Below are 16333 nucleotides of genomic sequence, written 5' to 3' on the forward strand. Positions count from 1 at the left end.
GGAATATGGGCAGACACCTAATCATGTTTCATCTTTTATCAGAAAGGAGAAGTTAGGAAAATTCCCTTGACCTCAATTTAATTCTTTTCTGAGCAAACATTTCTTTACCTACCTTTCCTCTTGTAGCTTAGCTCAGTGGGCCCGGAAACCTAAATCCTTGGATTCTGGGAATTTAGAGATCACCAAGGGACTTGGAATCTCCTGGCTCCACAACAAAAACTGCATTATATTCTTTTCCTAAATATCATTTGCAAAGAGGTATTGATGTTAGGGAACATCATTCTTCTTTAAACAATTAAGCATTAATCAAAGGACAAAGTATCTGTTCAGTTTCAGGTTATCAGCTGAAGTCTATTAGTTATAGAAAAGACAGGGAAATGTTCTGTAATCAATAAGAATTACATTTTCCCATGAGCCTTTGGCCTTCACGGGTTCTAGCCAAGAAAGACAAAGGATAAACAAGCCCTACACACTCACTCAAATCTTGAGCTGAGCCTTATTGGCATTAGTCAATCAATAAGCATTTTAAAAGCCCTTATTATATGTCAACCATTGTAATGGAATTTTAGCCTGATAAATGCCACTGATTTTTGCAATTTAGACTCTGCAGTCCTTTGATGTTCTTTTTCCGTTTTTAGATAAAAGCAGTGTAGAATGAAGAAAGAAATGTTTTCCAAATTGCAACGTAATTCTTCCTTCTTTCTTCCATGCAATGGAAGAAGCCGATTATGCCAAGGGAACATATGTACCTTTGGGTATTTGGTCAGCAAAAATGAGTTACACAAATAAAAAGCCCGTCACAGGAAAAGGGAAAAATAACTATAAAAATACAAATTAAAAATTCCCTTTTCCAAAGAACATTTGTAGAAAGCAGATAGAAAAGAGGGGAAAGCATTTCTTACAATATCATATCCTAAAGTCATAGTTTTTTCCCATTTCATCTTCCCCATGTGGTAAAATGTTTGCTAATAATACAGTATTTTATCCTTTGCTTTCTAGGTCAGCTTTCCTTGACCAAATGAGATTCAGAGGCTCCTTCTCATTCTTCCCAGTGATAACTGTTATGTAATAATAATAATATCAATTCATATTTCTATAGTTGCTTAAGTTTTTCAAAACACTTTCTTCAATGCAACCCTAGGAAACAGGGTGAATTTCATCATCACCACTTTACAGCTGAGACAAAGAAGGGAGAAGTGAGAAAGCTGTGATCACAAAGCTAGGAAGTGTCAAAGTCAGTTTCTAAGACTTAGTCTCTTTTCATTAAACCATTCTGCCTCTCACAAAATGACAGAATTTAGAGTTGGAAGGGCCTCAACAACAACACAACAACAACAACAACACCAAAAATAGGAGAAAGGAAATTCATCATTTTGTCTTCCATTGGCTATCTTATTATTCCTATATATTACCAACAACATGTTATTGTTTTTTTCCCTAAAGTGAACTAGTAGAAGAAAAGGAATGCCTTAAAGAACCATCAGAAAACATAGAGGGTAAGACAATGGGTCAAAATTTGACAAAAAAATTAGCTGTATTTTTGTAACTGAAAACCTGATAAATCTGTGCTTGTGTCTTTACTCAGAGTGTACTTCTAAACTGTCTATGGGAACAGCCAGCTGCCAAAGGAATCTCTTGGTGATAAACTTTGATCTGGAACCTGAGTGTCCTGATACAGAACTCCGTGCCACACTGCAATGGATAGCAGCCTCAGAACTTGGAATTTCTACCATCTACTTTAAGAAATCTCAGGAAAACAGAATTGAAAAGGTATTTTCCCCCCATGTTTTTGTATAAGGTTCCCCCAAAAATGTGTCTCAATAATACCAAAAATATAGGGAAAGCTAAGTAAATATATTATCTTAGTCTTGGATATTTTAATCATCCATCAGAATGTGGAACCAAAATAGTACTTACAGATTTTTTTTAGCTAATCTACTTACTTTATGAAGGAGGAATATGAGGTTTCCAAGAGGTGAAGGATGACAAAGACCATATCATCTTTATTTTTTTCACTCCCCAGGATCTCATATAGAGGCCCATATATAGCTAGATTTAATAAATTGAATAGGTCTTTATGAGATCACACAGTAATTAGCAGCAAAACCATATCTAAACCCAGGTCATCTAAACCCAGGCCAATGTGATTTCCAACATGCCATCCTAATTCATTCATGTGAGAAACTTTATATGTTTAGATAGGACTACAGTTCATTTTATCCCTTCACCCCAAAATTGGCCAATTCTGAAAAATCTTTTTTGTCTCTGTCAGTTTAGTGTCTGACATAGTGCAGTAATTAATAAATAGTTGTTGAATTGAATTGAATTCTCCTACTCCAAAGTGTTACATTCCCCATTACATCATGAAAAATATCTTAATCTCTTTCATCATGGGACATATAAAACTTACAAGAGATCACAACTTCTCATGATATTTTTAAAGGACATGATTCAATTTTCCACTAAATGAGAAGTTTGAGAATCTCTTGTTATAAATGTGCTTATCAAGAACAACATTCAGAACACTCAAATGTGCCTACTTCTGAAAGATAAAAAGAATTTTTAAATTCACAAGCAGAAAATTGTTATATATGAGAAGACTTTTGCAGGATCTCAGATGAGTTGTTTCTGTCTTGGTAGACAGAGGGCCACAAAGCTGAGAAATACATCTTTAGCCAGAGGAATCTAAAACTGTGTAATTCCTCATGTTGTAATCTAATATCAGGTTCTACAGGATTTTCATTGTTAAGGCAATATTATAATATAGAGCCAATAATGTGCATCACAAGATCCTAGTTTTTGAAAACACATTAAGAGATTGTTGATATTATTTTACAGAAAAATAACTTGCAATTAATTTGGCTTAACTTCCAAGATAGCTCAAAAAGAAAAAAAATACTTTAGTAGTTAATTGCTAACGTTAAAATACACAATACAAAAAATTAACATTATTTTTCTCCCACCTCTATTCCCTATTCTTCCCCACCATCTGTCTTAACTCTTAATGGTTTAACCTTTTCCATACTACTTACTAGCTCCAGATGGGAAAAATAACAGAGGATTTTAAGACTAACACTAGACAAATTAAGAGTTTTCTTATTGATGTGTAGTATCTCCTCAATCCCATGATTCATTGATCTCCTCCAGTACCCTGTGTTCCCACAATGCTCTCATGATTTCCTTAATCCCCTTTTTCTTGTCCTGCATGCTCTATACTTTTTATGTTCTCTTTCTCCTATCAACTTATATCTTCTGGTTTCCAATCTCCTTGGGCTGTAACCTGATTTTACAATGATAGATACATTGGTTAGTGAATTTTCTTCAAAACTCCACTATTCAAGCATCTGTCTATCTTCCTGGAGAAGTATAGTCCAGTGTAGAAGAGCAATCCAATTATGCCATCTATGCCTAGTCTAAGAACCAAGTTGAGGGAACTGAAGACATGTACAGTAAGAATGTGTGCTCATTCCTCCCCCAGGATCATTTGTCTGAAGAATAAATATGAACAAGCTGGATTGTTGTTTCTTTAAAGCCCTAAGTTCCCAATTAGCCCATGAGCAAACCTGCAATAGCAAAAAAGAAATATAAAATTCATCACCTTTTTTTAAGAAAGCACAGTTTTAATCATGACAATTTTTTAATGATGAAATGGAAAATTCTAATTGAGGCTATGTCTCATAAACTTCTGCATCAACCCCACAAAAGCAACTTTCCCTTTAGCAAGCAGATAAACAACATCATTTATTCACTTAGGACTATCTCTCCAAAGTATTTTATTCTCAAACATGTTAGGGGTTGAGACTGTCATTTTTAAAGAGTTCCCCAAAGCCTATCATGGCAAAATTCCTAAGAAAGAATCTTTGGGATCAGAAAGATGAAGTCATTTGCCTAAGGTAATACAGGTAGTAAGTGTCTTAGCTAGGATTGTGACCCAAACTCATCATTCTTTCCATTGCACAATGAACTGCATATAGTAGCTCAAAAAATCATCAGCTATTGCTTGTGTTGCAAGTGTTGTAATAACTAAGTTAATCAAAATGCCCAAATAAGAGAATTCTTGGCATCCTTCATTATTCAGCAGTGCATTTTAGGACCTCATTAATTCTGATTGTTTTTTAATTATGTGAGTTATTAAATGGCCATTGTCAGGTACCAAGGGAGGGAAAGGAGAACATTATCACTTGCTACCACAGATGTGTTACAGAAGGGCAACAGCTCCTCATTAGTTCCTCATCAGCTCTGATAAGGTGGCAGAAATTTCTAAGCCAAAGTCAGAAAGGTCATTTTCATGTAACTAATTCCCTTTGGGTATTCTTCTCACTGTCTTTTTCATCTTGGCTTTTAACTCCCTGTCAAACTGTCTTTTCCAATCTAAGCACTGTTCTACTTGGCAAGAAAAACAGAAGTAAAATAATAGTTGAGTAAAGAATAGAGTCCTTTTGATTTAGAGTTAGAAAAGGTCTCAGAGACCATCTAGTCCAAAGGGGTTAAATGACTTGCCTTAGATTACCTGGGTAGGAATTTTTAGAAGTTGGATCTGAACTCTGATCCCAAAGGTGATATATGTAAGTGATGGATCAAGGTCCTCTTACTACAAATATAGTTCACTCTTTCCATCACTGTCTATTACCATCATGGCATCCAGAATGAGTATTAGTCTTAGTTCTTTCTGCTCCAAATTGCTTTAAAATTATAAAGAAAAAACTCTCTCCTTTATTGTTGGGGTTTTTTATCATGCCTTATTAGCCTTGAATATTCTTTTAATAGAAGAATGTTATTTTTTCTATTAATTCTCTAGTGTCTTCTCTTGCTTCTGTCTTTTATATCTCCCATCTAACCATTTAAGATTGTCAATGAGTTCCCCTTTAAATCTTCCTTAATCACTAGAGAAAGAAAGCCCCTTTTTCTTTCTCTTTATAAATTGTTTCTTTTTGCACCTTCAGCTTCCAGGCTGACTTTCCTCACAGGGCAAAGAGTCCTATCTCTCTAATACTGGATAGGAAATAGAAAGAGGTCAGTGGAACGGAGAATGCAAAATGTGACTGATTATGACTATTTTGAATATAAGTAAATCAAATTAACAAATGGTGAATAGTGGGATTTTAATTAATAAGAAAAGATTTGCTTCAATCAACATTTTACTAAACATGATTTATTTGAGATGTTTATGGGAAGATTATTTTGTATGCGCTTCTAAAAAAAAAGATATACTTCCCTACTCTTTCCATGTATATTATCTGAAAATCACAAACATAATTTAGATTATATTCAGTCATGTTTTCAAATGGCAATATACTAAAAGAGCAGCTATCAGTTTTGGATTCTGCAAACAGTGCATCCCATTAATAAAAAAGCTTTCAAAAAAATAGAGCTTATCCTATATACAATACCATACTTCAATTGCAAGTATAAATTATATGCCAATAAAATATTTATTAAGGGTTAGAATTGGGCATGCAAATAGCATGTAGTTCTCCATGGTTATTTGACAAAATATTTGCTCTTAAGTATTCAGATGCTGCTACACATGCAGATACCTGATTAGTTAGTTATTGATTGTGACACTGGAGGGCAGGAAAAACCATGATTTTCATTTTTTTGATAGAGAAAAGATAAGGGCAGGTGCCTGCCAAGCAAATTATTAGAAATGCCAGAGCATGGTAATGGGCAGATATCATGAAAGATTTGAAGATAAGAGCACAATAGAGCAACAAGATCATTGGCTATAAGAATAAGCACAAAGTGTCCTTGACCTTCATATCCTGACTCTTCACAATCACTTATGTTATCTTCATTTTTACAAAAGAAATCAGGAAACCTTCCTGTTTATCAGTTTTCAGGTGTTTCAAGGTGAGAGCTGTGCAAGATTAATCACTATAGTCTACTAAGCGCATTATTTTGAGTTGTGTGCTGGCACAGTCTTGAAATCTGCCATGTCAGGAAATCAGCTTGGATTCAGGGACCTTGGGAGGAAATCAAAGGCCAAGCCTATCACTCTAAAAGCCTCTGTAATATAGCAGAATGAGAGCAACATATTTCAAGTTCACAAAGTATTCAAAAGTTTACAAAAGGCATTCCACATAACCCCGACACAAGCAAAGACTTTCTTTTAAATACTTAGATTTTATAAATTTCGATAAAAAATAGTATTTCAAACCATTTAGTCATCAAAATTACGTAGTTATCAAAAAGTTGCACCATTTACTTGGCATCTCAGTCATGCTCAACTTTCTATGCTTCATCTAAATTGGTATCTCCATTTTCTGCAATGTTTTTCCAATCCACACTGGTGTCTGCCCTACTTTTTTTTTCCTCTTCAGATAAACTCTCTCACTTCCTTGGGTTTGGGGGCTGGCTTTGGAGTTGTGACAGGTGAAGCAGATAACTGCTGATTTCCTCTGTGTTTCACTCTTAACCTCAGTCTTAGGTCACTTTAGTATCTCTTTTACCCTTAGATATGTTTTCTATATAAGAATTTGTGATATATTATCATCCCCATGTTACAGATGAGGAAACTGAATGAAGCTGAGAAATGTAAATAATTTACACGTATTTACTCAACAAATGGCAAGACAAAGACTTTAATACAAGCTTTCTGACCCCAGATTCAGTGTTCTATTACACTGAAGTCATTTGGAGAAATGAAATCTAATAGCAAATGGTGCAATGACATTTCCATGGTTCTAGGCTACCAGTACCATCCTGTTTTCATAGCAAGCCATCAGAATGCAACACAACACAAGTTGGGGAAAGTTCTCCAGCGCTGATGTTTTTCCCTTTCTAAACTCTTCCTCTACACTTCCCACTGCTTACAAGTAATGATCCATAGGAAAGAGTTGATTTCTTTGAGATACTAAATGGTTGACATAGATAGATAGGTAAAGGTAGATAAATTAATGAATAGATAAATGAATATTTAAATAGATGAATGAATAAATAAATGGATGGATAAACAAATAGATATAATGCTGGTTATATAATAGATATTTGTTGATTAAATAACTGATATTTATGCTTTTATTAAGGGACGTGCTTAAGGCACAGCTAAAACTACAGACAATGGATTAGACTATTATGGGGGGGAAAGCTTTAGTTTTTATAAACACATATGTGTCATAAATCAGTGAATTAATCTTCATTTAATTTCCCCCTTCCCTAAGGAAAAAAAAGAGACAAATACAGATATACATATATATATATATATATATATATATATATATCATCTATTTGTATGTATGTATGTGTATATATATATATATATATATATATATATATATATATATATACACCCATATACATATACACAAATACTCATGCTATAATCCTACTGGCATACTAAGACATGTCACATGTCACATGTCACCAAGGCAGATTGGGACAAATTATTCTCTTTAGGTTGCATTAAATTCCAGAATATTCTTTCCTTCCCCCTCCCCTCCCTCTCTTTCTCTTTCTCTCTGCTCCCCCCATCTGTCTGTCTGTCTTTGCAACAGCAAACGTGAATTACAGGGACATTTAGAAACCAAATCAAATAAAGAATTTAGGTGATTTCCACAACTTTCTCTTTGTAACTATAGCCATCCGGAACAATCTTTTGAAACTGATTTTTACATATGGAAAAGAGAAATAACTCAAAAAATAGAGAAGACCAAACTGATAGCTATATCTGTTCTCATGGAATGCTTTCATAGATCGAAGAAGATCCAATAAGTAGTTGAACCTAATGTTCTGTTTCATTGCAGTTCCTGGATGTTGTGCAGCTAGTTCATCAGAAAGCCTGGAAGGTGGGTGACATATTTCATGCAGTGGTCCAATATTGCAAGCTGCATGAGGAGAGAAAGGAGCTGAAACCAAGCCTCTTTGATTGGCTCCTGGAGTTGGGATAAAGCAGCTGTCCCTATAAAGTCTTTTCATCTTTTATTCTAGCTTAAGTTACAGTGGTTTGTGCAATGCTATAAGTTTTTCCATAATATTAGCAGAATTATTTAAAAAATATGTTCCTAAAGTTTGTTACACACAGATATGCTCAAAAGAATAAAGAAATAAAATTTAAAAGTTTTTATTCATCATTAGAACCTGTGGGTGAGTTTTGATATATTGTGCTTTAGAACATACTGTATCAAAAGGGAATCTCTTCTTTGCTCTGATATATGTATATATATGCATATATCTTTATGCATATATCTATATGTAAGCTTGTGAATAGGCTTGAACCAAATGAAGATTGCTGTGGCTACATATTTTTATAATAAAATATCATGTGGAATATATTTACATGAATCAACTGAAAATTAATATTGGTCAAAAAAATTCTGTAAACAATGTTATCAATTTCATGTAACCTTTAGATGGTAGCTATTCAAAAAATAACCAAATCACAGGAATGAATGCTTAAGGAATGATGGCAAAAATTCTAGGTTCCAATTAGATTCAAAAGGCAGCTAGGTACCATGGTGGGTAGAGCATTAGGCGTAGAATCAGGAAGACTCATCTTCCTGAATTCAAATCTGGGCAAATCACTTCAGATGTTTACTTCAGTTTCTTCATCTGGAAAATGAAATGACAAGAATCTTTGCCAAGAAAGCCCCAAATGGAGTTATACAAAGTCAAATATGCCTGAAACAATGAATAAGAAAATTAGGCCCAAAATATTGTCTTTCAGACCTATCTCAGTGGACCTGACCCAAAATATTTCCAATACTTACACTGAAATACTTCTGTTTCTTTAGTGTAATCTACCAACGATTGATGCCCTTCCTCTAAAGCAATATAATTATGAAATTATTACTTCTCTAATTATAAAAATACTAATCTTTCAGGGTAAAATATTGACTCTTCTAAATAATTTGACATTCTAATTGAATAATCTGAAGAACTTACTAGAAAAAATGTTTTAAGGAAATCACCTCAGAGCTTCATTTTATTTTGACCTCTGAACTTAGTGACTCATTTTGAATATGAATGATTTGGGAAACTATGCTATATTATATTGCTTCCAAGATATTTATGTGACTGGAGTAACATCATATGTTAACAATGACATGACCAAATCATAGCACACACTCATTCATTCATCTGACTTTGCCAAAAAGACTAGCAATGAATTTGAGATTTAAAAAAAAAAGTTCTTGTCATCTTTACAAAATTTAGAAAACAGATTTGCTATCATGGAAAGCAACAGTGATGATCTTCCCTCAGTAATGTTATTACACAACAAGACAACTGCCTCTGCTCCATCAATATAAAGCAAAATATTCCCTATATTTTATTTTCATGCTCAAAGTTTCTCAAAAAATTCTTAAAATATTCTCCTTTATACTAAATATGCTTTGCAGAGTCTGAAATTTCTGAATTTGCTGATATCAAAATTTAAAATAAAGGATGAAAAAAGGGCCATATAATCAAAATTATCACCCCAAGATCTATTTCTATCCAAGCCCATTTTGAAATGGTCAAAAAAGATTCCCTGCCTGCCATTCTTTCTCCAAAGCATCTTCTCCTTGGCTAAACAAGCATTGAAGGCCCATCCAATGGTCCCCAATGATTTAGATCATGGAATTCACATTATGTCCAAAGTTCAACTCAAAATTAAACCAAACATATTTTGTCCAAATCAAAAGTATTTTGTCATGTGAAACACAAACGGGAGTTTTTTATTTTTCAGACTAATTCTTAATAATTGTATGTAGCCTTTATTGTGATAGAATAAATGTTTACTTATCTTACAAAGCACAAATTACATGACTGGACTGTAAAAGTGTGATGCTGTTAAATATGTTGTACTTAATGTTGCAAATTAATCAGAAATAAATTTAAGTTACAGAATTTGGCATCTTTGACGGGTATTTTTCTCCCAAAAAATAACACATATGTGGTGTGGGGAGGGGAGAACACTAGCCAGAAGACTCAAGAGTTAATTATAGGTTTGACTCCTCTTATCCCCCACCCCTACATTTCTTTATCACTTACTCTAAATTCTTGGGCAAATGACTATTTTTCTGAGGTTCAGTTTGCTCATGGACCAAATGAGTGCTAAGGATCCTATTTCTAAAAATTCATGGGTTGATGAATAGCTCATACTGAAAAGCTTTAGCATCTTTCCCTACTGCTCTAGGGAAAACAATTTGTTGATAATACATAAATGTTTCTGTACTAACATTCTTCAGTAGGACCTTTAGATTTGATCCGTTGTTAAGAGCATTCAGGTGGGCTTTTTGTTTCATGTTTTGTTGGGTACTGAAGGGCTCTTAATTGTCCTTCAGTGCCTTCTGATGTTCTCCTATACCCATTTTTGGGGCTTTCTTCTCTCATGGACATTTCTAAGAGTTCAAGGTATTTGGGAGAGAAGAAAAAAACAAGAGAGATGGAGTCAGATCAGATCAAATCCCAATGCTGCTGCTAGGTGGTTGTCAGCCAGGATTTTGTGGGCTGGAATTCTGGATACCCAGGATCTTTCCTGGATCTGACAAGATAAGCCCACTGTGACTTTGGAAGATTTATTGCATCTCCCCTGAAAGAAATAGTCAAGTAAAATATAACCCCTTTCTTCTTGGTTATATTTTGGTTATATTTAAAAGAAACAGTTCATTAAAATTTGATTAAGTAGAGAAGAAAGAATATATGGCCCAACATTTTCCCACTGACAGTCAATAGAGCTTTTCTGATTAACTCAAACTACTCCTCTCTATCGATTCTAGAAACTAATGTAAAAACTAAATTTTGTTATCTCCCAGTCATGGTACCCATGACATACAGTAAGTGCTTAATAAATATTTGCAATTTGTTTTTTTTCCAATCAACTATAACAATACTACTCAGATTACAATAACCCAAAATCTAACATCTTGTGGTTATCTTCCCTAAGGACAACAAAGCATTTCTTTAACCCGCATTAAAAATCAATCAATTAACAGACACTTATTAAGTCATTATGTTGGGAGGAAGGGACAGCTAGGTGGCACCATAATGCACAGAACATTGGACCTGAACTCAGAAAGATCAGAGTTCAAATCCAAACTCGGACACTTACTGTGACCCTGGACAAGACACTTTACCCTATTTGTCTCAGTTTTTTCATTTATAAAAAAAGAGCTAGTGATTGGCAAATCACTCCAATATAGGTACAATACAAATCTGAAACTGAGCAACAACATATGAAGATACAAAACCAAGAATAAAGCCTTTCTTCAGGATGCTTCCAATTTATCTGTTGAATAAATGGTACAAATTCCCCGACTTTCAATATTCTCTCTACGGGTCACACTATTGTTACCAGTAAACAAATCTTTTTACATTTTTATGCCAACATTTCCCACCATCTGGTCTAAGCACAGTCCTGGAAAGGGTTTTCAGGACTCACTTTTTCCCAGCCAACTCTCAGATCTCTCAACAAGAAACCAGTCAATTTTGTAAGCATACTAAATCCTACTTCTATAAAACAGATTTTACTTTTCTTGGAGTAAGAGGCAGTGTTGCAAAAGCATTTGCAAGCTCATAGACATTGGGGAAAATGCTACTCTGACACAAACATGTAAATCTAACAAAATGACTTCTTCAAACTTCCACCTAGTCTGGGTTCATCTTAAAGAATATCATTAATGTCATAAAACTCTGATTTCTGTCAGTCAACAGCTTTTATTAATCAGGTATGTATGTGCTAAGCACTTAAAATGTAATGTCAGAGAAACTGAGGCAAGATAGAGATTAGGGAGTGTTTAATATTTTATTTGAAAGGGAGAGATTTACTGGGACCAAATGGATCCATGGTTTGGTCCCAGGGCTGAATGACACTATCGTCTCCAAGAATCCAGCAAACAATGCGAGTTCTCCATGACATATAGATAGATAGATAGATAGATGATATAGATATCTAGATATAGATAGATGATATAGATATCTAGATAGATATAGATAGATATCTAGATAGATATAGATAGATGATATAGATATCTAGATAGATATAGATAGATATCTAGATAGATAGATAGATGATATAGATATCTAGATAGATATAGATAGATATCTAGATAGATAGATGATATAGATATCTAGATAGATATAGATAGATATCTAGATATAGATGATATAGATATCTAGATAGATATAGATAGATATCTAGATAGATAGATAGATGATATAGATATCTAGATAGATGATATAGATATCTAGATAGATATAGATAGATATCTAGATAGATAGATAGATAGATGATATAGATAGATAGATGATATAGATAGATAGATAGATGATATAGATATCTAGATAGATATAGATAGATATCTAGATAGATAGATAGATGATATAGATAGATAGATGATATAGATATCTAGATAGATATAGATAGATATCTAGATAGATAGATAGATGATATAGATATCTAGATAGATAGATAGATAGATAGATAGATAGATAGATAGATATGTGGCCCAGATAGAGGGGTAGCTGAGGGAGGGGCAGAGTCAGGGTGCTGAGAGTGGGAACAGGACTATGGATCTGGTTCTGACAGGATGGGGGGAGACATGGGGGACATCTAATAAATTATAGAATGGGGAGAGGCACCCAACATTCTGATGATGCCTAAGATAGAAAGTCTTTCTCCTTATCTGGATCATCATGATTAGGAGGGAGGGGTGATATTGCAGGATTGACCAGAACAATTAGGTCACAATTCAGGGAAACCAAGGCAGAACAATTTAGGGAAACTGAGTCAGGATGATAAGAGAACTGTGGCACAACAACAATAGTCAAAGACACATTGCTTGACTAGAGGAGTTCATATTCTAAGGGGGAAACTATCCAAGTACAATGTAACTATGACGTAATAGGACTGTGTCCCCCGATCTTTGGGGGAATGGATCTGGGTTGGAAAAACCCTGAATCTCAACCCCTCCCCACCTTTGGGAGCATCCCCACCATCCTATTTGATTCCCAGGGGAAGCTCCCATAATAATCCTCGGATACATTTGGAGATCTTGGCCTGGGGCATAATTATCACCCATTATTGACCTGGAGATCGGGCCTTGGAAACCTAAATATAACCAACGCTCTGTATCCCCACCTTTGCTAATTTCTAATCTGGAACTGTCCCCCTGAGGGAGAGCTGTTCAATGAAAATAAACCCATTTCTGCCAAAACCTGGCTTGGAGAATGGGACTGTGAATTCTTTCGCAAAACCTGCGACACCGGCCTGGGGACCCCCATTGCTGTTAGGGTATCCCCACCCCTCAATGACTCGATAGACACAGTGTAACTTTATTCTAACTCCTTTAGAAGGTAAGCTCCTCCTTAGGAATGCTTTAATTTTTACTTTGTTCTCCCAAAAGCATCCCGGCCCGGGAAGGAACATTTAGAGGTCGAGGAACTCATCATCCCTCTTCCCCGTTTGATGGACAAGGATAATAAAGCACAGAGATTACGTCATCTAACTAAGGGTCTGATGGGCGAAGAACTCGGGCCTATCGTATACACGGGGCCCGGTACATATAAAGGAGCGGTGATAGTGTCTGCGAGCTTAATAAGCCCAAAGATTTAAAGAAAGGCATTCTCGTAAGTGGCGCAAGGCTTGACACATAGTAGGAGCTTAATGAACGTTTGCTGAATGCGGGCACAAATCCACTTCTCTCCAGGCCCCGCTGAGTTGGCTTCCGTGGCAAGAGCTTCAAGCGGCGAGAGGGGGGCCTGTGTGGGGGACAGACGCGGGTTCCGGAGAAAAGGGGGGGAGGGGCGGGGGATGCTGTGACGTTAGAAAAGAAGGTGGAGGGTGAAAGGGGCAAGCGAGAGAAAGAGTTTGGGGAAAACCCCAAAGATAAGCACGGACAGCCTGAGCGGAACGCGGGCGAGTAAGAAGGCAAACCCGCTCAGGACCCTTTTCAATCAAAGTCTTTTCCGTTCTATCGGAAGGACTTCCGCCGCTATGTCACCGGCCCGTCTGCGCCTGCGCCTTGCGCCCGTTTTTTTTGGAGGAGGAAGGGCTATGTGTGGTTTTTCTTTTGGGGGCAGCCGGAAATGATGTTCCACTACCGATTCCGTACGGCTGGCAGAGCCGGAAGTAGTCAACACGGGCGGCGCCATTTTGGTACCTCACTCCCGCGGTACAGGTCCCGAGAGAGGTCAAAAATCTCTGAAGCTTTTCCAGCGTGCACGCCTCCCAGCCGGCTCCTAGTCATGAACTCACGGGTGCGGACCGAACCCCTGCTCGGGGACTTTCCACTGTCGATCCCGGGGGACTCTTACTCCGTGGTCGTGCTACTGCAGGGCTACTCGGAGCCGCAGGGCACGGAGGGCGCGCAAAGGGCGGACGGCTCCGTGACCCTGTTGCTGCCCACTACGTGGAAGTCTCAGGGAGCACGCGGGGAGGCGCCCGCTGGCCCGGACACACAGCGCGCCCTGGAGCAGGCGGCCTCGGGCCCCGTGCTAGTGGACACAGGGGGTCCCTGGGCCAGGGACGCCCTGCTGGCCGCGCTGGCTGCGCACGGCGTGACCCCGGACGCCGTGACCCTCGTGGTGGGCACCCACGGCCACTCGGACCACGTGGGCAGCCTGGGCGCGTTCCCGCGCGCCGCGCTCCTCGTCTCCCACGACTTCTGCCTCCCAGGGGGCCTCTACCTGCCGCACGGGCTGAGCGAGGCGCGCCCTTTGCGCCTGGGCCCGGGCCTCGAGATCTGGGCCACGCCGGGGCACGCGGGCCTCGGGGACGTCAGCGTGGTGCTGGCGGGCACCTCCGTGGGCACAGTCGTGGTGGCCGGAGATGTGTTCGAGCGCGAGCACGACGGCGACACCTGGCGGCAGCTCAGCGAGGACCCCGAGGCGCAGGAGCGCAGCCGGCAGCGGGTGCTGGCGGCCGCCGACGTGATCGTGCCGGGTCACGGCGGACCTTTCCGGGTCTTCCGAGGGCCCGGAGACCCCTCGGCGTCCTAACCCGGGGGCGGGCCGCTGCAAGCACAGGCCCTGCCTGGCCCAAGAAGCGCCCCTAGGGGGCGCGCTGCAACTCGGGGCCCTCGGGGCCCGGCGAAAGTCCCGGCTTGGGTCCCCGAGTCTCCTCTTCCTCCCTTCGGAGAGATCAGGAATGCTTATCCGAGCTGCCGCCACCCCCACGCGGATCAGATAAAAAACCAGAGAGATGCGAGCTGAAAATACAAACAGGATGCAGATGTGGCATTCGTAAGTGACGGGGAAATCCCAGCCTTTTTTTTTTTTTTTTTTTTGCACCTACCCAGATTCAGGGTGCCTACGTCATCCTCAACATCTGGCTACTACTTTTTCTAATAAATATGTATTCGTGTTTTTTTTTTTTGTTTAATATTAAATGCCTTCCTGTATTTCTTACCAAACCTCTTAAAAAGAGCCCCTCGCGGAACAAAGATGTTTTTTTTACGAAAAAAGTAAAACTGACTCTTTTTTTAATTTGAATTTTAAATTCAACATTAAATTTTTTTTAAATTAAAGTTAAATTTTTTTAATTAAAATTTTTAGATTTTAAACTTAAATTTAATTTTTTTAAAAATTTTGAATTAAATTTAATTTTAAATTTAACTTTTTTTAAAAATTTTAAATTTAATTAAATTTTAAATTTAAATTTAATTAAATTTAATTTTAAATTTTAAAATTGTAAATTTAAAAAATGTAAATTTACAAATTTAAATTTGTAAACAATATTTACAGTGATACAGTAAATATGTATCACTGATATCATGATACAAGATATCAGTGGAGTTCTCCCCTCCCCCCCCCAAAAAAAAACCCTCTCTAAAGGATTTTGAGGAAAAGTGTCATTTCTTTAATGAAACCGAAATTCTGCTTTGTAATTGTGCCTCTTAATTTTTTTTTATTCGTATTGTTGTATATATTCTTAGTTCTCTACATCACTGCATCCATTCATGTAAATTTTTCAATGCTTCTCTGTATTGTGTTTTTTAACAATCTAAAAGTAATATTTCATTATAAAGTTTACCATAATTAACTTATCCTTTCCCCACTTGATATCTATTTAAATACTTTATTTACAATTCTTTGCTTCCCTGTTTTGGTACATGACATTCTTAGATTATATGCTTATGAGTGGAATCCCTCAACATTGTGAATATTTTAGCCACTTTCCTTCCAGATACTATTGTTGCCCACTCTCCTAGGCTTCAACTTCAATTGTCTTTCTAAAAAAAAAAAAAAAGCTCAAACATCTCAGATCTAAGTTCCTTGTATTTTTCTGTAAAGAGGTTCATCTGAGGAAATAGCAGTTCCTGGATCCTAAATATTTCATCTGCTTTTAGTATATTAGTTCCTGTTTAATCATACATCCAATCTGAATAATATCCCAGCATCTGCCCCAAGAGCAAAA

At 37.3% G+C, this 16333-nt stretch overlaps 2 protein-coding genes across 4 annotated transcripts in view; both read left to right on the plus strand.

Annotated features, from left to right (window-relative positions):
- SPHKAP (SPHK1 interactor, AKAP domain containing) overlaps nucleotides 1–9828 on the plus strand; it is a 157705-nt gene extending 147877 nt beyond the window's left edge. For all 3 annotated transcript variants that reach the window (XM_031957890.1, XM_031957887.1, XM_031957889.1), the window contains 3 exons: nucleotides 1444–1496; nucleotides 1586–1770; nucleotides 7743–9828. In XM_031957890.1, coding sequence (XP_031813750.1) covers nucleotides 1444–1496; nucleotides 1586–1770; nucleotides 7743–7886 — 382 coding nt within the window. In that variant the 3' untranslated portion in view covers nucleotides 7887–9828. The remainder of the gene's footprint in view (nucleotides 1–1443; nucleotides 1497–1585; nucleotides 1771–7742) is intronic.
- Nucleotides 9829–14083: 4255 nt separating this feature from the next.
- On the plus strand, nucleotides 14084–14997 carry MBLAC1 (metallo-beta-lactamase domain containing 1). Its single transcript, XM_031957892.1, has one exon. It carries the CDS (start codon nucleotides 14164–14166, stop codon nucleotides 14914–14916), a length of 753 nt encoding a protein of 250 aa, XP_031813752.1. The 5' UTR covers nucleotides 14084–14163; the 3' UTR covers nucleotides 14917–14997.
- The last annotated feature ends 1336 nt before the right edge of the window (nucleotides 14998–16333 follow it).

The sequence above is a fragment of the Sarcophilus harrisii genome, chromosome 3 (genome assembly GCF_902635505.1).
Source record: "Sarcophilus harrisii chromosome 3, mSarHar1.11, whole genome shotgun sequence".
Taxonomy (NCBI): Eukaryota; Metazoa; Chordata; class Mammalia; order Dasyuromorphia; family Dasyuridae; genus Sarcophilus; species Sarcophilus harrisii.